Below are 27,525 nucleotides of genomic sequence, written 5' to 3'. Positions count from 1 at the left end.
GTTGTTTTTCATTTCTTCGGGGAGTGGTTTCCCAAACCTTTTTGTTTACGGTTATTGTAAATATTTAAAACTTGTCTCATCTTTGCCATGGAGAAGTGTCTATATTTGTCGTCATATGACATTTCATTTGCTTCACCACCTTGTGGTTGGTTTAAGTCTCTTAACATTTTTATACATCCGTCAATGACACCAAGAGCAGAATGGTTTTGGTCGACAATGAAATATTGGTTTACATTTTTTGAACGCAGATAGTTTTTTACATCAGCTGATTTGAAAGAACTTTCACAGTCAGATGTCAGTTTTGTTGGATGGTATTTGTCAACGAATATTGTCAAAGCAGTTTTCACATCTAAAATATTTTTGGACCATAATGGTATGGCTTCACAGTATCTTGTGTTTTGACCAACAAATATTAACCAGTATGGAGGTCCATCTGTTCTAACTCTCGGAATGTTTTCCAAGATATCCATAAACCAAGCATTTGGTGTTGAACTAAAGATTTTTATCATGAGTGCTTTCTTTGTCGCTTTAGAAACATAGGGGTCCTTGTTCGGATTCGTCATTTTTTACCCTATAAGAAATGGGTTTATTTGGCGCATTAGCAGGAGTCGCATCTAGATTTTACCCGCAGTGGGAACACTAGCCAGAGGTGTATTTGGAGTTGGGAAGGAGATTTTGAAGTACATTAGGTATACTTAAAGAGAAAGCACAACCTATTATACAAACTGTACAGAAAGGTTGGGATGTAGCACGAGATGCAACAAATCTTATTCCAAATCCTGAAACAAGAGGAAAAGTTCAAGGATGGATGGACAATGTAGGAAGACAAGCAGGAAACTATTATAACAAAGCAAATGACTACTATAACCAAGCAGGACACTATATGGACCAAGGTGAAAGATTCTTTAACAGAGGATATAACCATGCACAACATGGGTAAACAATAACCAACCTCAACCGCCTCAAACGTGGGGAATGTAAAGTTTTTTATTGAGATGAAATGAACAATGCAGCTTTGAGACAAATGAGTTCAAGATGGATTTGTCGGTTCCAGCAGTTACACCACGTGTTTGTAAAGTTCTTCCTATACCTCAGGAAGTTTTAGACGACTTAAAAAACCTAAACAACCAGTTGAAAACAAACCAAACTAAAATTTTTTACTGAGATGAAATGACCGAAGAAGTTGAAACGGTAGATTTGCACCACAAACAAAAAGTTCAGAACCATTGTCAAAACCTGTCAAAGAACTTACAGATGAAGAGAAAAATTCAATAATAGAAAGTGCCAGGAGTGGAAATACAAACCCTAACTATAAAGTCACTTTTCATAGAAATGGAACGGCTAGTATCTCAAAAAAGAAACAGACTCTCACAAATAAAATATTGAAGTCTGAAGGAGCTTTCGAGACAACAGATGGAAAAGTTTACTTCACTGACCAACAGTTCATTAAGAACATCTCATTGACTTAGAGTCGAAATATTCTAAACTTTACAACAAACACAAAAAGTTGAAAGGAAAACAAAAACAAATGGCATATGATATTTATGAAGATGTTGACGACACAACTGTTCCTGCAAGTGAAGTAAAGTCAGAGGAACCGAAAAGTGACGAAAAACCGATAGAAGAAGAAAAACCAAAAACTGAAGATAAACCAAAACCAAAGTTTAGTTTCCAAACTAAACCAAGTCAACCTTCATTAGCTGGTATGGGTTGGCGTCAAAGACTTATGGCAGCAGGCGGTTATGTAAAGTAAAGAAAAAAAAACATTTTTTTATTTTTATAAAAATGCCCCCATATAGAATGGATAGAAAGTCTGCTAGAATAAAAGCAGAGTTACAAAGATATGGTTGGAGAGTTTCGAAGAATTTTAAATATAGGAAGGGAAGACCCATAAAAGTCTATGACAAATTGTCTGGTCTTCGCTACGAAATGGATTTGGAAACAGCACGTGCCAATTATCAAACAGACTAGAGAGGTTAGAAGAAGAACGTCTTATGGACATGCCTTTCGATGTTAGTGAACCTCAAGTTGAAGGACACGACGGCTTTGCCAGATTCTACTGGAAACATGACGAACAATTGCATCCTTTGAGAAGGAAAAAAGGAAAAGTGAAGACACACATGCTCCATGGAAAGAACAAGATATGCATATGAAAGTATCGTGAAGTTAGAAGTCAAATTACATCTGGTCGAACCTTTACAGTAAACTTTGACGAAGGAAAGAACAAAGAAGGCTTCATGGGAGTACTTGCTGCAATTCAAGACGGAAATAAGAAAGGACACAATCTCAGATTGACCATAAAGATTTGATGGTCACATTTACTATGCACATGGCAATGAACAAACAGCCGCAAAACTTCTTGACGCTTTCAAGACTACAAAGAGAGAACAAATGGTTGACTCCGACTCAGACATTTTGAATGCAATTGAAGGAATTGCAAGTGTCAAGTTCGAATGGTACCAACCTAACCCTCAAGCAGTCAGACAACATGCTGGATACTTCCCGTTCATAAATAAGTCTGACATTGACTTGACAAGGTATGGAATTTACAATTCAATTGAAACAATTGTCAACGAACCTTGCATTCTTACATGTCTCAGGAACTCTGGTCTTGTTACAGATGAGAAGATGAAGTATCTTGAGTCATGTGTGAAGACAAGGTACATTCTCAGAGGTCAATTGGCAAAAATTGCACCGTTGGCAAATGTCAATATCCGAGTCAACATACCTACAGCTAAAGGTTCTTCACATGACGACTATGTTTTGACAAAGACTTACCATGGTTGAAGATTGTAATTGTCCACAACCACTTCATGTTGAACGAAAGTCTTACACACCCATTCTTTGGTAAAAGTAAGTGCAACATTGTCAGAGCTGTAAACATTCTTTTCGAGAAAGGTTTGTTGGAACCAATTCCAGATGACAAGCTGACAGAAACTTTTGTACCAAAAGACGAAACAAACTTTTCATTGTTAGCAAGACCAAAAGTTTTCCAGACAAAGTTCTAGTACAAAAGAAGTACACAGTTCCACAAGGGGTTGGTATGTTCGGATACCAACCTGAACCAGAAGAACTTCAATGAGGTTGCAAGAACTTCAAGATGCTATAAACAAACTTCCATTGAGACATCCAATTGACGTCAAATTGTATTGGAGAGCATCTGAGTTAGGTCAGAAGGTTTTATATGAACAGGTTGCTTCGACGATGTTTATGAGATACAGGAGAAGTTTCAGAAGATAAGAGACTCACTTGAATTTCCACAAACTGGACCAATTGGTTGCGACAAGTTCGACTCAGATGAAAAATATACTATGTCGACCTTAACGCTTCATACATGAGGTTTGTCCAATATATTCCGACTGGAATTCCAAACGAAGATGGTGAGTTTCCGGGAAGGAACTATACAGTTGGAAAAGTCATACAACAACTGTATGATATTAGGAAAGCTTCAAACCCCAAACTTGCAATGACACTCAAATTGCTTATGAATTCGACATGGGGGTATTCCATTAAGAAACCTCAAAAGATGAAGAGTAAACACTATGAGAAGGTCGACAACTTTGTTGAAAGGTTTTCTCCTTTTGTTTTGAAGTACGAATTCACTCAAGGTCAAAGTGGCTTAGTAACCACATTAAAACCTATTGTCGAACATTGGTCTTACCCTCAGTTCGCAAAAGCAGTCCTTGACGAGTACAACAAATTCTTCTCCGAAGTCAAATCCAAAGTGAAGGTTTACTATGAGAACATTGACGCACTCATGACGAACGAAGAAGGATACAACAAACTCATTGAAATGGGAATGGTCGGTGAAAAGATGGGCTGTTTTAAGCTAGATAAGGTATTTTCCGAAGTTCATGTAATATCGAAAAGGAAATATTGGGGCATACTTGAAGACGGCACAGAAATAAAACATTGCATGAAGTAAAAAATTTATTTTAAAAAAGTGACATTTTTTTAATTTTATTTGAAATGTACGCTGAGTTTGTTGGAGAAGACCGTTGGGAAACTTGTTTGTTAGATGAGAAATATGAAATGGCATACCATTTTAAAACAATATATTTTTACATATATTAAATGCTTCAGGTTGAAAAACAAAGAACAAAAGTAGCAGATACAAAACCATCCCCACACCATCAAAACTCTCAGCAACCACCCAAATTTCTTCACTCTCCCAACAACAAACCATCCCCACACCATCAAAACTATATCTTTACAAATGCTGGTAGGACTATTTCAGATGAAGAAATTTCATCCCGAGCATACAGGTTTGACTATCCAATTCGTTGGCTTCAAAGTCCTTCAGATGCAAAGGCAATAGGATTTAGAAGAGTTTTGTTTTCAAATAGAACTAACGCATTTATGTTCGCAGTATATTTTCATGGGCAGTATGAAGGTTCTGATGGTCTAATAGACAAATTTGACGAAATGAGAATCTTTACAGTTCGTTCAGACGAAAGTCTTGAGAAAACTCTAGATGACTTTCAAACTCAAATGAACAAATATTATTGGGAATTTCAAGAAAAATACAACTCTTTACTAAATGGAACATACTATCTGAAACTAGAATATGACAAGATGAACTCCACCGTTTCATTTCAAAAGATTGAAATTAACCCTCCAAGAGATACAGAGTTTTTATTTTGGGAAGTAGACAAACGTTCTTGGGCACAATTTCTTCGGTTACTAAACCAGAACGAACCATTACCACCAGATGGTCCATTTAAATTTATACTTCCACCAGCAGATTTGATGGTTTATAGAAACGTGTTTGACCCTCAAAATGTTATGTGTCATGCAATTTTCAGTTCAAGCAACAATAGTTTTCTATGTATTGGTAAGGACCTTTATGACTTTGCTTCTAAATTCTACGAACCACCTAGTAACAGTTTCTCTGACTTTCAAGTTTGGTTCACAACAAATGGTGTGCAAGATATTATTCCATTGTACTATGACTTTTATCTCGAATTGTCTTTCATATATAACTACAGAAATATCATAAGACAAATTACGGAAAGTGAACTCAAACAAAAAGTGACACAATGCATTTGCCAACCAAATAACTTTACAAAGCAAAAACTTAAATTACTTGTCAAGCTTACTATTCTTATTTTAACAATTAAAAAATTAAATTTTATTTTTTATTTAAAAAAATCATCTTATATCATCTGATATATATATAACAGCATTAATATTTCAATGATTCACAAATCAACTTTTTCATTATTTTAAATAATTATAGAATATATACCGACTTTTTGTACATAAATATTTTTAGATTCAATAATGATTTACGGTTTTTTTCAAAACTTATAATTTTCCAATGAGTGGTAGAATCTTCGATTTAATTGATTTAGAATGGTTAAATCAAGCTAATCAAACAAATTCAAAGCGGTATTAACGTCGAAACCGTTCTCCAAAATGTCCCTTTAACAGATGGAAGAATTCTTCAGACAAAGTTTTTGAACTTTGTATAATTCTCCAAAATGTTAAACTATTCAAAGCGGTATTAACGTCGAAACGTTCTCCAAAATGTTAAACTATTCAGACAAAGTTTCCCGCTGTTTGCGAAGGAATTGTTGGCTATGATGTACTGATTCATGATCAGTGCATCATAGCCAACAATTCCTTATACAAAGTTCAAAAACTTGGGTGCAATCAGTTCTGATTGCACCCAAGTTTTTGAACTTTCTCGAGGGAATGAAAGGGTAAGAGGTATACATTATGAATATATACCTCTTACCTTCCATTCCTCTCTGACAGCGGAAACTTTGTCTGAATGTTAAACTATTCAGACAAAGTTTCCCGCTGTTTGCGAAGGAATTGTTGGCTATGATGTACTGATTCATGATCAGTACATCATAGCCAACAATTCCTTATACAAAGTTCAAAAACTTGGTGCAATCAGAACTGATTGCACCCAAGTTTTTGAACTTTCTCGAGGGAATGAAAGGGTAAGAGGTATACATTATGAATATATACCTTTTACCCTTTTCCTCTCTGACAGCGGGAAACTTTGTCTGAATGTTAAACTATTCAGACAAAGTTTCCCGCTGTTTGCGAAGGAATTGTTGGCTATGATGTACTGATTCATGATCAGTGCATCAAGCCAACAATTCCTTATACAAAGTTCAAAAACTTGGGTGCAATCAGTTCTGATTGCACCCAAGTTTTTGAACTTTCTCGAGGAATGAAAGGGTAAGAGGTATACATTATGAATATATACCTTTTACCCTTCCATTCCTCTCTGACAGCGGGAAACTTTGTCTGAATGTTAAACTATTCAGACAAAGTTTCCCGCTGTTTGCGAAGGAATTGTTGGCTATGAATGTACTGATTCATGATCAGTACATCATAGCCAACAATTCCTTATACAAAGTTCAAAAACTTGGGTGCAATCAGTTCTGATTGCACCCAAGTTTTTGAACTTTCTCGAGGGAATGAAAGGTAAGAGTATCCATTTCCTTTCATTCGTTCTCTAATTTTTTTTTTTAAAGCAAAAAAAGTCTGATTTTTTTTGACAAGTAAATATATAGGGAATTTATTCGACCAAATAAGTGTCACTTTTTCGGTTCACCTCACTTTCCGTAACTCGTCTTACAACAGAAAAGTGCTGAAAAAGTATTGAATATGAAGATATTAGAAAATAACATTTTTTCTAACATCGTAGAAAACTCATGAAAACAATTTATTTTTGACACTTTCACAAAAAACATAAAAAAGTGAAGTTAAAATGAGATGTTTACTGAACTGGTTGGATGTCGCCTTCTGTAGTTATAAAGAATGGTTGACCAGAGAAGTGAAGGAGAGACTGAATTGCCAATTTCATATGGGGTAGGGGGTTCTCCTTGTTTGGTATTTTTATCCAAGGACGTTTGTTTAGGAACTTAACAAGAGCTTCTCTTTTGGCGTCCTTTATGCCATCGTAGGCTGTCCCGTCTGGTATTTGAATTGGAATTCCAGTCGAAGTCTCGAGCTGAAGTGTAGACCTTCCAGAAATAGTGGTAAACTTGACCTTGGGCTTCATGACCTTGCGCAAGTAGTCTTTTACGCAGTCGTTAAGTTCAATGAGGTAAATTGCCTCGTCAAGTCTTTCTTGCATTCCAAGTTCTTCCATCCGACAGGAAAATATTTTCCCGACAAAGGGAAAATTTTTTCCTTCCGACAGGAAGAACTCTTCCATCCGACAGGAAAAAATTTTCCGGACAAAGGGAAAATTTTTCCTTCCGACAGGAAGAACTCTTCCAGTTGTCCGTCCGTAAACCATTCAAATTTTCGAAAATTGAGAACTTTTTGGTCGAACTTCAGAAAAACTTTTCCTTCCGACAGAAAAAGTTTTTCCTTCCGACAGGAAAAGTTTTTCCTTCCGACAGGAAAAATTTTTCCTTCCGACAGGACACAAACGGATGACTGACGTTCCTCTTCCTGAATGCCTTCCAAAGCCAGAAAAACCGAAAGCTGCAGAACCACAACAGTCTCCTCAGCAACCTCAGTTCCAGCAAGTACCTCCGAATTACTACCAATTTCCACCTCAAGGTTACTACCCACCACAAGGCTTCCCGAACTACCCTCCTCAGCCTATGCCTTACTGCCCCAACCCTTGGATGTTTATGCAAAACCCTGCCCCACAATTCCAATCTCAGTCCAAGAGAGACCAAGACTTCGAAGAAGGTCTGAACCGCTTACGCAAAGAGTATGCTACAGCTCCAATTGAGAGAAAGTTGTTCCCGGACCAAAAAATATAATTTAGATGAAGAGGTGAGATTTCACCTCATTTCTAACCCGATTTCTACCCTCTTGAATTTTCATGAATTTTATATATTAATGTTTTCGTTAAGCCACTTTGTGCTGTCAGTCAGTCAGTCAGTCAGTCAGTTTAGGAAAGACTTTAGAAAGTTGTTGGAAAATAAGTCCTGGGAAGAGTATTATAAGGCATTTTGTGAAGAATATAGCAACCGCCGGAATTCGGACTGTTGCTTTTTATACAAAATTCATGCAGGAAATTCTTGAGTTTTGGTTGAAAGAATACGGTGGAGCCAAAAGTGGCTCGACCTCAAAACAAGCATTTTATGAGCTTACTAAGGGCGTTATGAATGAATTCAAAGGTATTTACATACATCCTGACCTCGTTCATTTTGTTGCTGAATTCAGCAAAAATAATGTTTGGGGTAGATGGTTAGATCTAACCCGATATCTACCCTCATTTCTACCCTCTTGAATTTTCATGAATTTCCTTAGGATAGAAAAAATAAAGTTAGTTTTATTTTTATTTATTTTTTTATTTTGTATAAAAGAACAGAAATGTCAACAATCGGCACAACAACAATTCAAACAACAGCACCAAACTCGTTAGTCATGAATCCAACATCTATGTTAGTAGAAATGAAAAGCTTCATTCCTTCTTCATATACTTTCGAAACAGAAATACAAAGAATAAAGCAGGAACTTTTAACAAGTAATTTAGACTGTAGTGCGAAAGATGAAACAAATGAACAGTATCTTTATGAAATGGAGGACATTATTGACCATTTGCCTAAACTACCTGAAATTCAGCAGCAAAAACTAACTATTCCTGAATTCGCCGAAATTGAAGTCAAAGCAACTGACTCAGTAGAAATAAAGAAGTTCATACGAAAGGTAAATTATGAATTCCTTGGTTTTCATTGCAACCATAAAGTTATGGACAAAGATTGCGACATGTTATATAAGAACATCTCTGACATATATAAATCTGGGGAGTTTAAGACATACGACAACTTTGTTTCATTAGCTGCAAAATGTGTATGGCAGATAAGAGATAAAGATAGAAGAGGTAAGGTATGGAATGAACAGATAAAACCAATTGCTTCAGATTTAAAGAAAACCATTGACGCCTTGGTTGTTTTAGCTGGTTTTATTTCAATGTATAACGCAAAAATGAACCCGCAATGTTCTAAATGTAAAGCAGCAATTAGGAAATATAACTACTCCGTCAAAGAGATAGAACAAATGAGAAACGACTATGCTGACTTAAAGAAAGAAGCAGAGAAACCAGCAGAAAATAAAATGGACATGTTAGAATTTCTGAACAAAAACTATCCAACTGCTGACGATTTCCTTCTGTCTGACGTCAAGAAGAAGTATAAAGAAACTTTCGGCATTGTTAAAACATTCGATGTACTAAAAGAAGAAATAGAAGCTACAAAACTGTTTAGAGTCTCACGAATTCATAACGTTTACCATGTGAAACGTTTATAAAATAACTGGGGTAGAAATGGGGGTAGATATCGGGTTAGATCTAACCATCTACCCTAAAATATATTTTTATTGAATTCAGCAACAAAATTCTGAGTAAAATAATTTTTAGGGCATGTGTCAAACCGTTGAGTTTTCACAAAATTTAAAAAATAACGTTTACCATGTGAAACGTTTATAAAATAACTGGGGTAGAAATGGGGGTAGATATCGGGTTAGATCTAACCATCTACCCTAAAATATATTTTTATTGAATTCAGCACAAAAATCATGAATTTCCTTAAGATAGAAAAAATAAAGTTAGTTTTATTTTTATTTATTTTTTTATTTTGTATGTAAAGACAGATATGTCAACAACAGAGAACACAACAACAGTTATAGTCCATGAAGCTATAAATGAAGAATATGAGTGGGTTCAGTTTAACAAACAACTCCGTCTCATTCGTTCGGTCAAAGATGATATGTACCAAATGCAAAGTATTTTGACAGCATGTTATGCTCCAGATACTAAGCTTCCTAAAGACTGGTTTAGGAACCAAAGCACACAAGAACTTTTGAGCGAAGCACAGCGAGACATACTTTTTTCTGAAAACAGTGAAGAACAGCGAGTAGGTAAAAAACCCCAGTCGCCAAAACTCTATGAAAATCGTGAAAAATTGCCAAACGGTTTGAGAGGATATTATGTACATAGACTTCTTGTAAATGCTGTTGCAATGTGGGCTTCGCCTCGTTATGCTTGGTATATTTACAGACTTCTTGACAAAATTCATAGACAAGAACGTGAAGAGATGGAAAACAAGCTTGAAGCAAAAGACAAAAGCATTCAGAAAAGAATACCACGTTCGGTACCAAAAGGAAAGGAAAAGAACTATAAGTATATGATTTATACTGAAGAGATGGAAAATGAAGAAGATAAAGATATGGTTATGTTGCATTTAGTCAGAAGAAACAACAAAAGCTTTTACGACCTTGCTAAGATTTACAAATCTGACAGAAATTGGTTCTATCGCGAAAACTTACCGATTTCAATGACCCCAAATGAAGATGTGAAACAAATAGTTCAAGATACGTTACCTCAAACACACTATGATATGAAAGGTTGTACAATACTTACCTTCAAAGAAGACTTACCGCTACTGAAAGAAAAAATAACAGAGTATTTTGACAACTTCAAACAAGTAGGGTAGATGAACCATTTATTTTTATTGACTTTTTACAATTTGAACTTTGTTCGCGTAGATATGAATTCTGAAAGAAGTGTGAGGGTCTTGTATGACTTTATACTTCTCCCATAGTTCATGTCTGTCAAACTTGCCTGCCATGGACTCTTTCATAAGTTCCATGAAATCGTCTTCGGACAATCCGGGGAAAAGTATTATGTCAGTAAGTATTCTTTTAACATCCTTACTTAAACTCTTTGCTGTCTGTACACAAATGACAACAGAGATGTTAAAGTGTCTGAGCTTCTTAAGAATTCGACACATATCTTGTTCTCTGTTCTTTAACAAAGGATGAGAGGCGAAATCATCTAAAATAAGAAGACATCTATGAGGGTAAGTCTTCCAATCGTACGATTGCAATTTCTTCGAAATGTATTCTATCTCTTTCTGTTTGTTTCGGAAGTGTTTCTTCTCTAATATTCTCTGCATTTCCTCATTAGGGTCTTTGAACTTAGAATTTATATACTCATTTATAGCATTATACTTCAAAACTCTTCTTTGGTACTTCTTTATCCAATCTAACAACTCAGTATCCTTTATACATACTAACTTAGACTTCTTTATAATATCTTTGAACGAATTGACGGTTTGGTCAAATTGACCAGAAGTACTACAAATGACTACTAACTCATAGAATGGGTTCTTCTCATCTAGTTCTTGTTGTTGTGCAGCCATTTTAAGATAAGTGAAAGTCTTACCAGACCCAGGTGGTGCAATTAGACCTGTTATACCATTCTGAGCAAATAAGAACTTGTCATGTATAGGCTTTATCTGAGCATTTTCTAACTTCCTCTTGTTCTTGTTTAAAACATTCTCAAATTTCTTGTCAATGTCAGCAAACTTTTTTTCTAACATATTTTTAGAAAAATTAAAATTTTTATCTTTTAGAAAATGTCTAGCGATTTCGCTATCTATATTCGAGACAAACTTTTTGACAGCAAAACATCTGTCGACCATAAAATCTTACATAGTGTAAACAAGAAAGGTGAATTTGTTCTAAAGTTCTGTTTCTGGGAATATGACAAGAACCATAAAACATTACAAAGAGCAGTCTTAAAATTTGTCAATGACAGACTTGTTGACAGAGATGACGCCTCTTGGAAAGATGAAGTCCAACAAAAGTTCTTAGAATGCAAAGAAGACACATGCGCCGTTCTTGAAGATGAAATAGAAAACAGAATAGATGAGCTATTAAAGGACAAAGAACTTTTACATAAATATGGTTCTGAGAAATTTGACGTCTCACCACCAGAGAAGAAGAAGAGAGAAAAGAAAGAAAAGAAAGTAGAAGAAGAGAAGAAAGAACCTGAACCAGTTCCAGAGAAAAAGAAATTTGACATGTAAAAATAAAATTTTATTTTTAGAACATTTCTGGGTCAATGTCAATGTTCTCTTCCTCTTTAGGAGTAAACACTGGCTTAGACTCTAAAATCTTTTTACCCAATTTACCTTGAACTTCTACAACTTTAGACTCATAATATTCATAGTCGTCTGTCTTCTTTGGTTCATAAGGTATAACAAGTTTGTATGCTTTGCCTTCTTTAAGGTTTGAGAACCTTCTGTCAAAACTTTCTTTGACTGTTAACAAACCTTCTATGTCTAAGTCTTCAAATTTCGCACCATTTTTAGTCACAATAGCAAACTTAACTGGTTCGATGTTCCAAACTTTGTCAAATGAAGACTTTTCAAAATGGTAGAAGTAAACATTCAAATATGTGAATGGGTCTAGTTCTTCTTTAAGTCCTGACATGTACTTATTTACTGAAATATATTTCGTCATCTTTTCTATCGGATAAAAAAATTTTTTTTTTAAATTTACTCAGAAAAAATTTTCTTTGTATATACACCATTCTGAACATCTAAAAGACTTTTGACATTTGCCAAGAATGTACGTTTAGAAGCTGCCATATAACCATATTCTTGACAATATTGTTTATACGAATCGTACAATGACCTTTCATCTAATGACACAAAGTCAGTTTCATCTACGAACAGTTCATAAACACTCTTGTTTGCTTCTAACAATGTTTGTCTCTCTTCGGTATGTGGAATTTGTCTTGGATTGAACTTAGAAATATCTAATGTCATAAAGTATGAGAACAAATGGTTGTAAAACTCTGGTGTCAAAGTTTCTGCTAAGTCGTCAAAATATTCTGTATCTTGCATATGAGAATCTGACATTCTGACAACTACATATCTTCTGTCAGAACTTTCTAACTTCATCGGAACAGCATTGTTTGAAACCATAATGAAGTTTGCAACATTTTCACAAACTCTTTGGTCTTTATACTTTCTTTCAACAACTCCAACTTTGTCTGTTATAAGACTCTTCAAAGCATCTGAGTTCAAAACTTTTGTTGTATCTATACTTTGAAGTTCATTGCAAACTATAAGTTTCATATTCTCTATTGAGGAGTTAAACTTGCCACAGATGTTTTCTAAGTTTGTCATATTAGGGTTCGAATTAACCTTCTAACAGTTTGCATAAGATATCTCTAAAGAATGTGTTCTTACCTGTTCCTTGTTTTCCCAATTAAATGAGAGCAGTTTCATTTTTAGCACTTGGATGTTGTAAGATGTTTGCAAACCAACATAAGATATACTCATAAACCTTTTCGTTTCCATTGCATATAATTTCTTTGACATGGTCTAACCAAGCTTCTATAATACTGTGTTTCATTCTACTTGTTCATATTTATATCCAGTGAAGATAGAATAGAAGTTTGGAGAAGGTGTATAGAACTTTATACCTCGAACTGAAAAATCTTCTAACTTGACAATAAGATATCCCAAGCATCTAACATCTTCATTCCAACTTGTACAACTTTTTATTTTCTTAAGTTTCTGTCTACATTCTGTTCAGACACTATTGTTGCTCTTGGTTTGTTAAAGACAACATCCCATTCTTTTCATGACATAACATTCTGGGGCAGAGTCAACATAAATGACTAAACGTTTCAAATTCTCGACTGCTTTGTTATAGTCTCTAAATGGACACATATTTCTGAATGCTTGGAAGTCATAAAAATCTGAAACATCTATTCTGTACATTTTTATAAAAAATAAAAAATATTATTTTTTTATTCTTGACTTTGTTGTTCCATTTGTTGCATTTGTTGTTCTTGAGCTATTTGTTGTTGAAGTTGTTCTTGTAATACAATACTTTCACCAGTTGCTTCATCTTCCAATTCGAAACTTTCTGCCGTCATTGACAAATACATAGGACATAAAAGTTTTACAGGAACAAAGTTTGCGTCAACTAATGTCAACGTTATACTGCCAAAAGTGTTTGAGTTCACTAAGGTTGAAAATTCTGCATTCGAATGAAACAATAGGCAAACCAGCAGAGAAAGTATTGTATACGCATAAGTATCTTTTGGTCATAATAGTTTCTGTCGACATTCGAATAACACTTTGAACCTAAGTTTGAAACAATATATAAGATTGGTGTGCTTAATGTCAATGGAATAGACATTCCTTGTATGACACCTTTTCCTGTTATAGGAAACTGTTGGTAGTAAAAACACAGAAATAAGTTTTGTATTATAGCTCATATCGTTTATAGTAAACTCAGTCGGACATCCAAACATAATGAAACCTGCTCTAGTTGCAGCACATGTTACACCCGTACTTAAAGTATTAAATAAGTCAACAAAACCTGTTGTGGTATATCTGAGTAAGTATCTTCAAAGGAGTATTTTTTACCATTCACAACAACAAAGTCTTCTGGTGTCAAAAGAGCAAAACAGGCTTTAGTCGTCATTGTGTTTAAGGTTAGTTTACAATATCGTCCTTGAGGACTTTGTAAGTTTGTTGTTATAGAATTATATGACTCAGGGTTTTTAGTCGTAATAGTATAAACCATTATGTCTTCTGCCATTTACTTAGCAAATAAACTTTAATGAAATGTTGTGGTCGTCAAATATTTTTATAACGTCTGGGAAACTATATTTAAGTTCAACGTTTCACCTCCTTTCATAACGTATATCTTGTCAATGGCATTATATGAAACACCACAGCAACTAATGTCGGGTTCTATTTCTTTGATGTTTATATCGTTGCTCTCTGTCAAAAGTTTCAATAGTTCTTTTCAAAACTTCATGAGGTGCATGACATATGAGTTCACTTTACAGGGTTGTGTTCGACCAAGTTTAACATTATACTTAAAGCTTGACAAATCTTCTCCTGAGTTTGAAGTTTGTCTTTCAGTTGTTGGTAGTCGTTTCGAATATCTGCAACAGAACTTAAGTCTCTGTTAACTTCAGGATATGTTGGTTCTTTTACAGGAACAATTGTTATACCATCTTCGTCTTCGTATGGTTTCCCCACTTCAACATCTCTGTCTTTGACATTGACAATAAACTTTGACTGTTTTGTTTGAGTTGGTGAATTTAACTTCACATTTGCCACCGCCATTAAACCTTTGAACACTTACGCTTCTATTTTTCGGAAATGACATTTTACTTAGAATAAAAAGATGGACGTATTCGGATATCTTATTGAATTGAAGCAGAACAAAGTTTATACTCACAAACAATACAAATACATTGACAGAATAGTTCTTTACACAAACAATGAAATGTTATAGAATAGCAGTCTTTGCTGAACCTAAATATTTTCATAAAGCAAAGAAAGTTGGTATAACTGAAATGGTGAAAGTTCTTGAAGCAGACAAAAATATAACTTCAAAACTTACAGATATTTCTAAAGGAAAGTTTATAATACAATATTATGTCAAAACTGGTACGTCAATATTTTAACGGAGAGAAGTCAGTTCAAGAACAACTTACTGACCTGCTGCCAAAATCTGCTCGATGGAAGCTGTCGTTATGCCAATCTGAGGAGCCCCAGCAGGTTTCATCGAACGAATCTTCAAAAGAGCATCTTCCGTGAAAAGTGCTATTGGTTTTGTAAACTTCTTTGCTCTCAATTCATCTGGACCGTCTCTGTCATCAGTATATTGTATTTGAACTGTACCAACAGTTGAAATACCACCCATAAAGTCTTCTGAGTCAGCAAATGGAATGCCAAGCCAAAAGTTTGAACGGTCTCCATTTGTATATTGAGTTTTTTGACCTCCTGTATGAGTCTATACTTTCACATATGGCATAATAGAATTTTGCATTTCAGGGTTAATGGTTGTTGTGAAGTTGTTGTTAAAGTTCATAGCATCTAATGTCAAGTTGTATGACCTCATATCCTCAACTGTAGAATATTCTTCTCTTGGATAATATTTGCCATCTATGTTTATATGATATTTAATACCAGGGTTGTAGAAACAAGAATAGTCATTTATAGTTCGTCTGAACAGTACAAACATAGTATCTGCATGTTTCATTGCAGTTGTTAAAGCAATATCTGTTCTTGCACCTGCGGCTCCTGGATTTTGTTTTCCAACTTCACCTGCAAAGTCTTTGACAGATATTTGGTGTATAGGGAACATAAGTGGAACTGCAATATATTTGGCAGCTAAAGCATTTGAAATATCTGGGTCCAACATATAGACTGCAAGTCTGCTTTCTATTCTCTTGCATTCAAACTTTTCGCATGTGAACTTAACTGGGTCCCAAGCATCTCCAGCAGCATTGAAATAATAGTTTACTTCAGTGTTGAAGTTTGAGAAACCAAAGTCTAAGTCAACTTTGTCTTTGCAAAATTCGGCGAATGACGTTTGATTTGTTCCCTTTACGTCTGTAATAGTGAATGGGTCTTGTGTTGGTGCAATGACTAAGTTATTTTTGCTTGGAGTAAGTTCAATAGAAATTTTTCCTGCCCAGTTTGGCAAGTATCTTAAAAACCTGAAGATGAGGAAAGATGACAAAGGAACTCTTAGTTTCAGTTTTACTTTGGTTACTGCTGCTGCAGTTTGTCCAGAAAGGTTAACATAAACTCCTGGAACGTTAGGGTCAAGTCTTCTTATTTTCTCAATAGTTGCATACTGGTCTGTTTGTTCTCTAGCTTGTGGTTGTACTGAGTTTCTCAAAGCGAACCATTCATAGTTTGCCCATGTTACTGTTTGAACTAAGTCAGAGTTAGAATATATCTTATATCCCATAAAAACTTCTGGAGCATATTGGTATCCGACATAGAAAATTCCATTGCAACCTTTCTTGTCAGACAACTTGGCAGAAGGTTTTATTTCAATGTCTTGTTCCACGTATAAGAATGAGTTGTCAATAGAAATAATATGAAACCTGTCGCAAGCAATATCTACTGTTGTTGAAGAACCTTCTCCAAACTCACCTACGTTTCCATAAGAAACAGCAGTTGTATATTCGTAAGTTCCAGGAACTATTTCTGACCTTCTAATGGCATTGTCGCATTCGTTATACCATTCGGAAACATTTCCGTTCATGGCATCCAAAACTGTTGGCGTTATATTCTGAGCGGCGTACATTTCATATGGGTAAAATATAGAATAGTTGAATTTATTTGTCATAATTGTTTCGTACCAAGCTTTACTTTCTTCCTGACTGAGTTTTTAACTCTTCTTTTTCCTTCATTGCCACTACTTTCACTAGATGAAGTTACTTCTTCACTACTTTCACTTTGTTCTACTCTTCTTCTTTGGTGTCGCTTTTGGTAACTTGCCCTCTGCTTCAAGTTGTTGCATCTTTGCCTCATGTTCACCTAGTATGTTGTAAATTTTCCATGTCCTTTTTGCCTTTGGGCTCTGGTCGCCCATCTCAGGTAACCTATATCCTAGAAAGATTTTGTCATAGTTTGTATTTGAGTCTTCGCGTATTGTTTGCATGACTCTTTCCTGAGTTTCCGGTTCAAGCTCTTCAAACAGAGCTTGTCCATATGGAATAAGCTCGTTTCCAAATATATGTTTTTGTAGCCATTCTGGTTTTCTTTCCATGTTACCAATAATATCTTTTGTGAATGGGAAAGCTTTTACCCAATGTTTCAGTCTTGCGTCATTTATTTCTGTAGTTGGTTTTATTTTGTCATGGAACATGTTTTTCAATACTAACATTTCATTTGGTACTGTCCATTTGAGTTTTCTTAAATATTCATCCTTCTCATTTCATTGTCTGCAAAGTAAGTTTTTATGACATTTTGCAAACTTTCGTTTGCAAGGTCATGTACAATAGGTTCTCTTCCTTCTCTCTCCCTAACTTTCTTTCTAAACTCTTCACCAAATATACCATCTCTATGGTTCTGTGTAGTTCTTTGAGATAAATGTTCTAGAACGTCAGGTGTTATATTTCCCTCAGCCATGTTCATTTCATACTGGTCCAAAATATCTGCATCTTTCATATCTTTCAATGGCATTAAAGCCGCGCTGAAAATACCGTTATATCTGGTTCACCATTCACTTCCATTGCGTCTACAACTTCTTGGAATTGAGGTTGTAAGTTTATGAACCACCTATCCGGATTAGCTTTATGACCCCATCTCATTGTAGTTCCATAGTCTGCAGAAACAAAAGTAGGTTTGTTTCCATATTGGTTAGGTTCTGAATGAACTTTAAACAATGTTTCATTTCTATATGTTTTGTTGAAATTTAACCTTTTATTTTCACCGAGTTCAGCCAAAGATTGAACGTTATATGGTCGTAAGTAAAAAGGATTATTGTATTTGCGTACATTATCTTTCAGTACTTCCATTCTATGCTGAATATTTTCATCTGATGTTGGAGTCTTTTGTATGTCGGTGAACATTTTTCGATATTCTTCTACTATGTCAGCCGAATTTTTCTTAGACTCTTGGAAAGATTCCATATTCTCTGCATACACTTGTTGAGGGTCAAGATTTTTCGGCTGTTCCAAATCTTCATCTAGTTCTGTGAAGTTAGTTTCCAAAGGAGGGACTTGTTCGTTTCCTTCAGGCTCTTCTAGCTGTTGTTGCTGAACTATTTTTCCATGTCTGGTTGTATCTGAACTTCTTCCTGTTGAGTTTCTTGTACCTCATCTGCTGGCATTTCATATATTCCGAGACCGTTTTTAACAAGTTCCCTATCTAAGTCATCCGGACTCATAAACCTTTCTTCTTTCGTTCCGTCTCTATTTTTTACGCGTTTCATGAAGAGAGTTGAATTATCATTTAGCTCTGACACCAAATATCTCGGAGTAAATTCATTCATGTCATTTGGATGATATGCTATTAAATCATATCCCTTAGCGAGCTTGTATTTTCCAGGTTTGAGATTATATCCCATTTGATGCTGAACCATAAAGCTAAATAGGTTCGGGTCAGTATTTCCTTCCTTGAACTTTCTAATAGCTTCTTTATATCTGTCACTAAAGTCAAGAGTATCTGGGTAACCATAATCTTCCTTAAGCATTTTTAAGAATTCTTGGTTTCCTTTTTCTCTACTTCTTTTATGTCCTTGCTCTGTTTGTGGTTGTTGTTGTGCAGGGTTTTGAACTGTTGGTTGCTGTGCTGGTTGTGGAGGTGGTTGTTGTGCTGGTTTTGGTTGTGGTGCTGGATTTTGAACTGTTGGTTGCTGTGCAGGGTTTTGAACTGTTGGTTGCTGTGCTGGATTTTGAACTGTTGGTTTTGGTTGTTGTTGTGGTGCTGGATTTTGAACTGTTGGTTGCTGTGTTGGTTTTGGTGCATGCCTGTGTCTGTGTCCATGTGACGATGTAAATGTTTTAGGTAGTCCTGGTGCAGGTGCTTCTCTTGGAGGGTTTGGTGGTATATAAGTTCCACCAGCTGGCACATATGTTCCATCTGCAGCATAATGTCCTACCTGACTTTTCGTTTTTAAGAAAGCATTTACTAGGTCTGTTTTGGTCTGTTGTAACTCTTTTTCTTGACTTTCTACAACAGTTGCTCTAACGGCGTCATAGGCACTTTGAACTGCCTGTCTCGTTGCTGCATCTGTTATTTTCGTCATATTTTGTGCTACTTCTCTTAACTCTTTGTCGAAACCTTCAGACTTCAGTTTCTTTCCAGATGAGAAGTCGTTCACTAGTTTCACCTTACTATGAAGAGCTTCGAAGGCATTCTTAAAGTCAGCATTCATTAAAGCTTCATTTGAACTGTCTTCATCCGCTTGTATTTTTGTCCTTATTGACCCTATAAGTTGGGCTGCTTTAGCGTTGGCTTGGGCATCTAACCAGTCATTGTTAGCTTTTATATATTCTGCGCTTTTCATTGCCTTTTGCATGGCTGCGTCGTTATTTTTACTTTCTTGTGCTAAGTTTTCATACTGTACGGTTTGGTTTTGCAACTGTAAAAGTTTTTCTGCCTTTACATTTGCTTCAACTTCTTTTTTATACTCATCGCTATCCATATATGTCTTCAGGGCTTTTTGTTTTATTTCTTCATCTTTCAGTACTTTATATCGAGTAGTATGGTTTTTCAAATTTACAACATCTTGTTCCATTTTTGCTACTTCTGCTGCTTTTTCTGACACTTTTTTCGCATATTCCTCTGTACTTAGTTCTTTCAGTTGTTCTTCTTTCTTCTTTTTCTCTACGTTTAACTCATTGAGTTTCTTTGTGTGTCTGTCATATTCTAGTTTCTTTTCGTTTTCACTTATTTGTTTCTGTATGTCTATGTTTGACTTTTTGACATCTGTTATTTGATTTTTGAGTGAACTCAAATTCATTTGACTTTGAGGGTTATAAGCTGTTCCGTCTGCAGCTCCACCATAGCCTGCCATTTTCGCTAAAAGTGCCGCTCTTAAACCTCCACTCTGTGCACCAATAACTCGGTTTAAAAGCATAGGGTTGCTTGACATTTGTTGCAACATAGTGGGGTCATTCATCATTTGTTGTTGCAACTGTTGTTGTGGTGTCAGTTTTACTATTGGATGTTTCAATGCTCCCTTCCTCTTACGTATATTCTTACGTAGCTTACGTGGCATTTTAAGTGAAGTTAAAAGCGGTTTTTGACAGATGTTTATATGACACTTTTTGTTCAGCACAAAAAACTACTCGGTCAAAGTGTTGTCAGTTTTGTAAAATAACCGTCCTATCTTGTTTTAAAAGGGAGAAAAGGCTTCTCAAAGTATACTTCCTTGGAACGCCTGTAACTTTTCTTGTAGCGAGGATAGGCCCTTACTTGTCCGGACAAAGTTATACTAGTTTGAGTGCTCTACAAAAAAGTCACCGGCTGGCTCGTCCTCAGAAATTTTTTATGGGTTAGAGGGCGCAACGCGCCTGGAAGCCCTCCGAATATAAACTTCATTTATACTAAACATCTTCGGGGCTAGAGGGCGCAACGCGCCTGGAAGCCCTCCGAATATAAACTTCATTTATACAAAACATCTTCGAGGCTAGAGGGCGCAACGCGCCTGGAAGCCCTCCGAATATAAACTTCATTTATACTAAACATCTTCGAGGCTAGAGGGCGCAACGCGCCTGGAAGCCCTCCGAATATAAACTTCATTTATACAAAACATCTTCGAGGCTAGAGGGCGCAACGCGCCTGGAATCCCTCCGAATATAAACTTCATTTATACTAAACATCTTCGGGGCTAGAGGGCGCAACGCGCCTGGAAGCCCTCCGAATATAAACTTCATTTATACTAAACATCTTCGAGGCTAGAGGGCGCAACGCGCCTGGAAGCCCTCCGAATATAAACTTCATTTATACTAAACATCTTCGGGGCTAGAGGGCGCAACGCGCCTGGAAGCCCTCCGAATATAAACTTCATTTATACTAAACATCTTCGGGGCTAGAGGGCGCAACGCGCCTCGAAGCCCCACTACCTTTTTTTTGAATCCCAACCCAAAATCATTGAACATTTGAATATATGGGATGGGCTACCCATCCCAAAACGGGGCGGCGACAAATTTGCCCAGCCAGTAAAGTATTCAATTTTTTTGCATTTTTTTTAAAGCTTCTTAACTTAAATCATGGAATGTCTCAAAGACAAAAGTAGCATACAGCATGTAAAGCTAAAGAAAGATAATCATAATTAATACCTTAATTTTTAATATTACGCATTTTTAGGTGCAAAATTTAAAAACATTCTAATACAATAGAGCAGTTTCCAAAAGTAGCATACAGCATGTAAAGCTAAAGAAAGATAATCATAATTAATACCTTAATTTTTAATATTACGCATTTTTAGGTGCAAAATTTAAAAACATTCTAATACAATAGAGCAGTTTCCAAAAGTAGCATACAGCATGTAAAGCTAAAGAAAGATAATCATAATTAATACCTTAATTTTTAATATTACGCATTTTTAGGTGCAAAATTTAAAAACATTCTAATACAATAGAGCAGTTTCCAAAAGTAGCATACAGCATGTAAAGCTAAAGAAAGATAATCATAATTAATACCTTAATTTTTAATATTACGCATTTTTAGGTGCAAAATTTAAAAACATTCTAATACAATAGAGCAGTTTCCAAAAGTAGCATACAGCATGTAAAGCTAAAGAAAGATAATCATAATTAATACCTTTAAAGTTTAAAATCTTGATTTTTTTTAAATCAAATATTTATAACTTTAATACATACAGCTTAAACCTTATACTTGTTTTCTCTTGTGAGAAAGCAATCTTACAAAGCTAACAATCCTAAAAAATAAAGAATTAAAATTTAATAATTTAATCTAACAAAATTTCTCTCTTTATCCTTTTGCACTCTTTATATGCAACTCAAATCCATCATATAATATTCCTATAATACTCTTGCCTCAAACAATGACGAACAAACTGCTATTCTCATTTAAATTACAGACCAAATCTATTCAAATTTCTGAATTTTTAATTTTCATTTCAATTTCAAATGGAATTAGAAGAAGAAACTATCTTTACTGTTATGGATCTTTGTAAATTTGGAGTTAAACAAGAAATACAAGCACAGTATGGATATGGTGAACGTGTCAGGAAAGAAAGATCTCAGATTTCATTCCACTGCAAATATCCAAAATGTCCTGCACATTTTAATGTTGCAATCTTGGATCAAAATAAATACAAACTAATCAAAATAGTTGAAGAACATGATCATTCCGCCCCAAATGACAAAAGTCAATATTCGTCTGTCTTTTATCGCAAATATTTAGAACATTACTTCCAAACAGATGACAATCAAAGAGCGATAGCACAGCTAAATGCATTCAAAGATCTTGAAATTCCTCTTACAGGTCCGTCCATTCCAGAGATGTACGCTCAAAAACCACGTGCAATCAAACGATTTGCAGAGAGAATACATGCTCTTCAAACTAGATATTCTCCTGACGATGTTGTGTCATTGCAAATCTTTGTTCAGACAGTACAAGAAGAATCTCCAGATGATCTCATTGCATTTGAAGTCTCAGACAATAATATGTGTTTCTATTACGCGCCTTTTGAAGGCAAAGCTTATGCGCATAGTATCAAGACATTTCATATAGACAGCACCTATAAATTGTTGCGATCAAACATTCCATTGTATGCATTTACTGGCAAAATCAAAGATTTTCACATTTTCCCTTTTTTATATTTCTTTTGTCAACCAGACACTTATCAAAACATTCAAGTTTGCGTGTGCGCCTATCTCAGATGGGTAACAATTGAGCCAGAATACATTAGCATGGACTGTGCTCCACAGATAGCTCAAGCAATAGAAGAAAGCATTCCACAAGCTCAAATACTTTGGTGCGGAGTACATGTTCTTCGTGCAATTCTTCGCAAATCAAATAAGTTTTCTTCTCAAGAAAAATTTGAACAATTCTATAATTTGATGAAGGATTTAGTCTTCAAATTAGATGCAGAACATGAGGAAGAAGCAAATGCTGCCTATGATCAAGTTCTGGAGTTGCTCGACACAGATCCAACAGCATCTCAATACTTTAACAGACAATGGCGTTACAACATATCAAGATGGATTGCTCGTGACAGGCGTGAAGGCGACGCAACTAACAATATTGCCGAAGCTCATTTTAGAACACTCAAACATGACTATTTTCCTGATCGAAAAAATCTCAGAATTGATGATGTTATTATAGAAATTTATACAAAAGTGATACCATCTTTCGTTATCAAACTCAAAATTGATCAAAATCCAGCAGATGACCGTGTCATTAGGATCATGGAAAAAGCAACTAACGCAGAAATTGATGTAAAAAGACAAAGAAAAATCGAGAGTATTTCAATGCTCAATAGATTGCTCAATGCTGTTAGTGATGACTCAATAGATCCCACTAAAATATATCCTACCTTGAAAGTATTATTACAAAGAACTCATTTTATTTAATTTTGATTTTAATTTTAGATTAAATTATTAAATTTAAATTCTTTATTTTTTAGGATTGTTAGCTTTGTAAGATTGCTTTCTCACAAGAGAAAACAAGTATAAGGTTTAAGCTGTATGTATTAAAGTTATAAATATTTGATTTTAAAAAAAAATCAAGATTTTAAACTTTAAAAGTATTAATTATGATTATCTTTCTTTAGCTTTACATGCTGTATGCTACTTTTGGAAACTGCTCTATTGTATTAGAATGTTTTTAAATTTTGCACCTAAAAATGCGTAATATTAAAAATTAAGGTATTAATTATGATTATCTTTCTTTAGCTTTACATGCTGTATGCTACTTTTGTCTTTGAGACATTCCATGATTTAAGTTAAGAAGCTTTAAAAAATGTAATAAAATAAAAAAATTCTTAGTATCGATAATCTGAAATATGTTCTTTTCTTAAGCCGCGAGCGAAGCGAGGGGCTTAGTTTCGTAATTTCATACAATCTTTTTTCGAATCTGTTCTTTTCTTAAGCCGCGAGCGAAGCGAGTGGCTTAGTTTCGTAATTTCATACAATTATTTTTCGAATTTGTTCTTTTTGTCAACCGCGAGCGAAGCGAGTGGCTTTTTATTTTTTAAAAATTTTTTTCTTTCTTACTTTTTTTCCCTTACTTACAAATTTGATAGTAACTTACCAAATCTCTCTATCATATAATAATAAATTAATCCATTTTTGTTTCAAATATGACACTTTACATTTCTGACATGTAAACTTGTCACTTTTCACTTCACCTCACTGGGCAAGTTTGTGCCCCCCTCATCCCAAAACTATATTGAAATTTTTGAATTGATAATAAATGTATCTATATCTAAGGTATATTAGAGAATTTTTAAAAATTATGCATTAAAAAATTGAATTTATTCAAAACAAATTGAGAATAAAAATGCTTAAGTAATCACTTCATTATTTCAACAATGATTGATGCAGTACCGACGTACTATAAAGACATTGAGGTCGGTACTAAGCATCAGTATCTTAGATATAAAAAACCAGGCGACAAGTACGGAAAATATTATGTTAAATGCAATGAACTAGTAAAGCGTCCTGACGGAACTATATGCCACTGTGCAATGGAAGAAATGCGTGAGGATCATTTCAAAAAATGGATCCAAAACAAACGGCACATATGCACACCAGGAGAAGTAGCATCACAACAAACAATCGATCAATACTATCAAAACGTCCCAGCAACAGGGCTTACACCTATATCGTTAGGGGATATCTATGAACAGCTTGCTACATTTACTGGAAGATTTAACTTGGCTCTGAATACCTTCTCAAGCCCAGAGTTTACAAAGCTAGTTAAAACCATTATAATGTATACTGCAGACTCGATGATATTGAAGTTCCCACAGTTACACAATGTTAACATCAATGTTGATAAACTAGCTTCTCAAATATACCAGCCTATTTCAACTGACAAACTAAGGCAAACAATGATACAAATTGCAAATTCAATCCATGTTGCAAAAGTTGATGAGTTTGCTAAGCTTGCCTGTACCTGTGTTGCCATTGATGAGGGGAAGACTCAGCAGTTTCACAATCTGGACTTCTCCCTCACAAATCCTCTGCAAAGCAAGCGGCCCTATCCTGTTGAGTCAATCCAAATGAATGGTGGAACATCTGAAGATTATATCCACTCGCTTACTCAAGGATTTAACAGAATCTTCATTAGAGATGTTAAGATCAGCAGTGTAGTTTGCGATGGCAATAAAGCGCAATTGAAATGTTTTCAGAAAGGATGGAATCAATCGTTCTACAACTCAAATGACCCAAGGTTATTCAAAATCTTGTTTATCCCGTGTTTATGCCACAGGATTCATAATTGTTATCAATATATGACAACAAAAGACGTAGCATTAGGAGCAATTGTGAAACATATCCACGAAATATCAGCTCTTTGTAGAATCCATGTTGAAGACATCGGAGCTCTCTGTCCAAAGCATGTATCCACCAGGTGGATCTATGATTATAATATTTGTATGTTTATTATCAAGTATCAAGACAAAATTTCAAGATATACGCGTATTGATATTGAAAACATCAAGTTCTTAAGAGACTGCTTGGCAATTCTCAAGAAGCTTATTTCCACGTTCGAATCAGATAAAACCAAGATATCTGATTGCTACGTATGGCTTTGCAAGGGTATTGAAGCACTCCAATACCTTTCCAGCAGCAACAACAATCCTTTTGCTGGAATCCTTTCAAGATCGTTGTTGAACTATACCCTTGGATCGGACTTTGGAGGTCTTTGGTGCTTAGCCTTCGCTTTTACACCGAAAGGTAGGTATTATTTCAACCAAAAATTCGTCCACGGAGCGCAGATCAACGAATCTCCGGCAATTAATTCATTTGATATTACAAACGTAACTTTCGTTAATCCAGTAGAAGACATTCAATCTATCTATATGGACTCTATCTTTGAAGAAGGTTCGACTGAAGTTTCTCTTGATATGGTTGAGGAGGGATCAATTCGTCAGGTAACTGCTACAATTGACCCTCCTATGCTTGATCTCGCAGATGTAACATCTAGTTCAAATCAGCCGGTTAACCATTTTGTTGCAGCTAGGCAGTATCTCAAAAGTATTTTGGAACAATTTCGTATTCCGGGTCAAACAATAACAGATATTATTACACTATTTAACACGTATATTAATAGTGATAATGATATCTTCTCTGATGATATGATTCAAGAACGTCAAGAATACGGTTGGGAAGAAATCTCTCATAGAGATGGCAATGTATCAATCTTTGCAGATATCGCCCTTCGTGTTATCTCCGCTTCACCTTCAGAAGCAACATGTGAGAGAACAATAAAAGACCAAAGATTGATACTAAATTTGAAAAGATTACGTTCTCACAAAATTTTATTAGATAGCCGAGAAATTTTAATGGCTACAAAATAAATATCTATATTTATTATTAAAAATTGTTTTATATTTTATCTGTTCAATATTTATCTCATATAAAAATTTGAAATACTTAATCAAAATTTCTATGTGTTTGTTTGAAAGAGATCGATAGCAATTCATATATCTTTTGAATTTGCTAATTGTGGTGATGGTACTATTATTATTAATTTTTTATTTTTATTTTTATTTTTTTTATTTTTATTTTTTTTTTTTGATAATATACTATTTAGATTTATACATTCATTCAATATTATGAAATAAATATTTCTAAATTGATCTGATTAATTTTTCATTAAAGTTTATATTATCACCAAATAAATTTTCGAACCCTTAGAGTCATAGTTCAATGGTAAGAGTCATAGTATAATCGTAAAGTCCATTGGTTCGAATCAAGGGGATTTTCACACTTTTTTCTTTTTTAAAATTTCAGAGGTTTATTTTTAAGGTTCTCGCTGGCGACCCCCCGTTCGTCGAAAAAAAATTGATTTTTGCTGGCGACCCCCCAATCACCAATTTTTTTTCGACGAACGTGGGGGGTCGCCAGCGAGAACCTTAAAAAAAGAGTGTGGGACAAACTATCCAGTGTCACTTTTTATTAACCTTATTTTAAAAAATTAATAAAATAATAATAAAAAATTATTTGAATCTTTTACATTAATTGTTTCTTTTTAAAAGTATCTTTAAAGTACAATAAACAAGATTTGAATCTATTGATTCTTGTTGCAAACTTGAATATATTGCTTCAAGCATTTTCAAACATTCGACTTTTTTGTTTTCCAATATTTGTTCATGGTCATTAGCTTTTCGTAATATACGAACAACTTTATCACTATTGATTAATTGGACTTTAAATTTAATCAATAATGCTGGAACAACCGTTGTGCATAATTCAACAACAAAATCGTCTAATCGAATATTCCTTCTCTCTGGGAAATAAGAATGCTTGAGAACTTTGAAATGTGACTCACTGAC

The 27,525-nt window shown here is 34.8% G+C and overlaps 16 protein-coding genes and 1 pseudogene across 17 annotated transcripts, besides 4 other annotated features; 9 read left to right on the top strand and 8 right to left on the bottom strand.

The window, feature by feature from the left end:
• Positions 1–17,914: part of a mobile genetic element that runs on past the window's edge.
• TVAGG3_0942590 lies at positions 1,171–1,753 on the top strand (annotated as a pseudogene). Its single transcript has one exon. A coding segment is annotated over exon 1 (583 nt).
• On the top strand, positions 3,467–3,925 carry TVAGG3_0942580 (DNA/RNA polymerases family; the record flags this gene model as incomplete). Its single annotated transcript, XM_051252968.1, has 1 exon — positions 3,467–3,925. One exon carries the CDS (start codon positions 3,467–3,469, stop codon positions 3,923–3,925), a length of 459 nt encoding a protein of 152 aa, XP_051078542.1.
• Positions 4,075–4,967, top strand: TVAGG3_0942570 (uncharacterized protein; the record flags this gene model as incomplete). Its single annotated transcript, XM_051252967.1, has 1 exon — positions 4,075–4,967. A coding segment is annotated over one exon (893 nt), but the record flags the coding sequence as incomplete, so codon positions are not given.
• Positions 5,515–6,451: a mobile genetic element.
• TVAGG3_0942550 (uncharacterized protein) lies at positions 6,740–7,114 on the bottom strand (the record flags this gene model as incomplete). Its single annotated transcript, XM_051252966.1, has 1 exon — positions 6,740–7,114. The coding sequence occupies one exon, from the start codon at positions 7,112–7,114 to the stop codon at positions 6,740–6,742; it is 375 nt and encodes a 124-aa protein (XP_051078540.1).
• TVAGG3_0942540 (uncharacterized protein) lies at positions 7,404–7,742 on the top strand (the record flags this gene model as incomplete). Its single annotated transcript, XM_051252965.1, has 1 exon — positions 7,404–7,742. One exon carries the CDS (start codon positions 7,404–7,406, stop codon positions 7,740–7,742), a length of 339 nt encoding a protein of 112 aa, XP_051078539.1.
• On the top strand, positions 8,299–9,234 carry TVAGG3_0942530 (organellar and viral DNA polymerase type B; the record flags this gene model as incomplete). The annotated part of the gene is made up of 1 exon (XM_001296372.1): positions 8,299–9,234. One exon carries the CDS (start codon positions 8,299–8,301, stop codon positions 9,232–9,234), a length of 936 nt encoding a protein of 311 aa, XP_001296373.1.
• TVAGG3_0942520 (KilA, N-terminal/APSES-type HTH, DNA-binding family) lies at positions 9,579–10,418 on the top strand (the record flags this gene model as incomplete). The annotated part of the gene is made up of 1 exon (XM_001296371.2): positions 9,579–10,418. The coding sequence occupies one exon, from the start codon at positions 9,579–9,581 to the stop codon at positions 10,416–10,418; it is 840 nt and encodes a 279-aa protein (XP_001296372.2).
• TVAGG3_0942510 (protein of unknown function, DUF4106 family) lies at positions 10,434–11,306 on the bottom strand (the record flags this gene model as incomplete). The annotated part of the gene is made up of 1 exon (XM_051252964.1): positions 10,434–11,306. One exon carries the CDS (start codon positions 11,304–11,306, stop codon positions 10,434–10,436), a length of 873 nt encoding a protein of 290 aa, XP_051078538.1.
• Positions 11,574–11,795, top strand: TVAGG3_0942500 (uncharacterized protein; the record flags this gene model as incomplete). The annotated part of the gene is made up of 1 exon (XM_051252963.1): positions 11,574–11,795. A coding segment is annotated over one exon (222 nt), but the record flags the coding sequence as incomplete, so codon positions are not given.
• TVAGG3_0942490 (protein of unknown function, DUF4108 family) lies at positions 11,812–12,231 on the bottom strand (the record flags this gene model as incomplete). Its single annotated transcript, XM_051252962.1, has 1 exon — positions 11,812–12,231. One exon carries the CDS (start codon positions 12,229–12,231, stop codon positions 11,812–11,814), a length of 420 nt encoding a protein of 139 aa, XP_051078536.1.
• On the bottom strand, positions 12,267–12,902 carry TVAGG3_0942480 (uncharacterized protein; the record flags this gene model as incomplete). Its single annotated transcript, XM_051252961.1, has 1 exon — positions 12,267–12,902. The coding sequence occupies one exon, from the start codon at positions 12,900–12,902 to the stop codon at positions 12,267–12,269; it is 636 nt and encodes a 211-aa protein (XP_051078535.1).
• On the bottom strand, positions 15,238–15,450 carry TVAGG3_0942470 (protein of unknown function, DUF4106 family; the record flags this gene model as incomplete). The annotated part of the gene is made up of 1 exon (XM_051252960.1): positions 15,238–15,450. One exon carries the CDS (start codon positions 15,448–15,450, stop codon positions 15,238–15,240), a length of 213 nt encoding a protein of 70 aa, XP_051078534.1.
• On the bottom strand, positions 15,644–16,506 carry TVAGG3_0942460 (protein of unknown function, DUF4106 family; the record flags this gene model as incomplete). The annotated part of the gene is made up of 1 exon (XM_051252959.1): positions 15,644–16,506. A coding segment is annotated over one exon (863 nt), but the record flags the coding sequence as incomplete, so codon positions are not given.
• Positions 17,915–18,607: 693 nt separating the features above from the next.
• TVAGG3_0942440 (protein of unknown function, DUF4106 family) lies at positions 18,608–19,788 on the bottom strand (the record flags this gene model as incomplete). Its single annotated transcript, XM_051252958.1, has 1 exon — positions 18,608–19,788. A coding segment is annotated over one exon (1,181 nt), but the record flags the coding sequence as incomplete, so codon positions are not given.
• Positions 19,789–20,018: 230 nt separating this feature from the next.
• TVAGG3_0942430 (protein of unknown function, DUF4106 family) lies at positions 20,019–20,271 on the bottom strand (the record flags this gene model as incomplete). The annotated part of the gene is made up of 1 exon (XM_051252957.1): positions 20,019–20,271. A coding segment is annotated over one exon (253 nt), but the record flags the coding sequence as incomplete, so codon positions are not given.
• A 917-nt stretch (positions 20,272–21,188) lies between these two features.
• Positions 21,189–24,399: a mobile genetic element.
• TVAGG3_0942420 (MULE transposase domain-containing protein) lies at positions 22,523–23,234 on the top strand (the record flags this gene model as incomplete). The annotated part of the gene is made up of 1 exon (XM_051252956.1): positions 22,523–23,234. A coding segment is annotated over one exon (712 nt), but the record flags the coding sequence as incomplete, so codon positions are not given.
• A 156-nt stretch (positions 24,400–24,555) lies between the features above and the next one.
• On the top strand, positions 24,556–25,770 carry TVAGG3_0942400 (ribonuclease H-like family; the record flags this gene model as incomplete). Its single annotated transcript, XM_001292955.2, has 1 exon — positions 24,556–25,770. A coding segment is annotated over one exon (1,215 nt), but the record flags the coding sequence as incomplete, so codon positions are not given.
• A 1,344-nt stretch (positions 25,771–27,114) lies between these two features.
• Positions 27,115–27,525: part of a mobile genetic element that runs on past the window's edge.

This window comes from Trichomonas vaginalis, chromosome I (genome assembly GCF_026262505.1).
Source record: "Trichomonas vaginalis G3 chromosome I, whole genome shotgun sequence".
NCBI classification, from domain to species: Eukaryota; Parabasalia; order Trichomonadida; family Trichomonadidae; genus Trichomonas; species Trichomonas vaginalis.
Note: the sequence above shows the minus strand (reverse complement) of the source record. Positions and strands in the feature narration are given on the sequence as shown.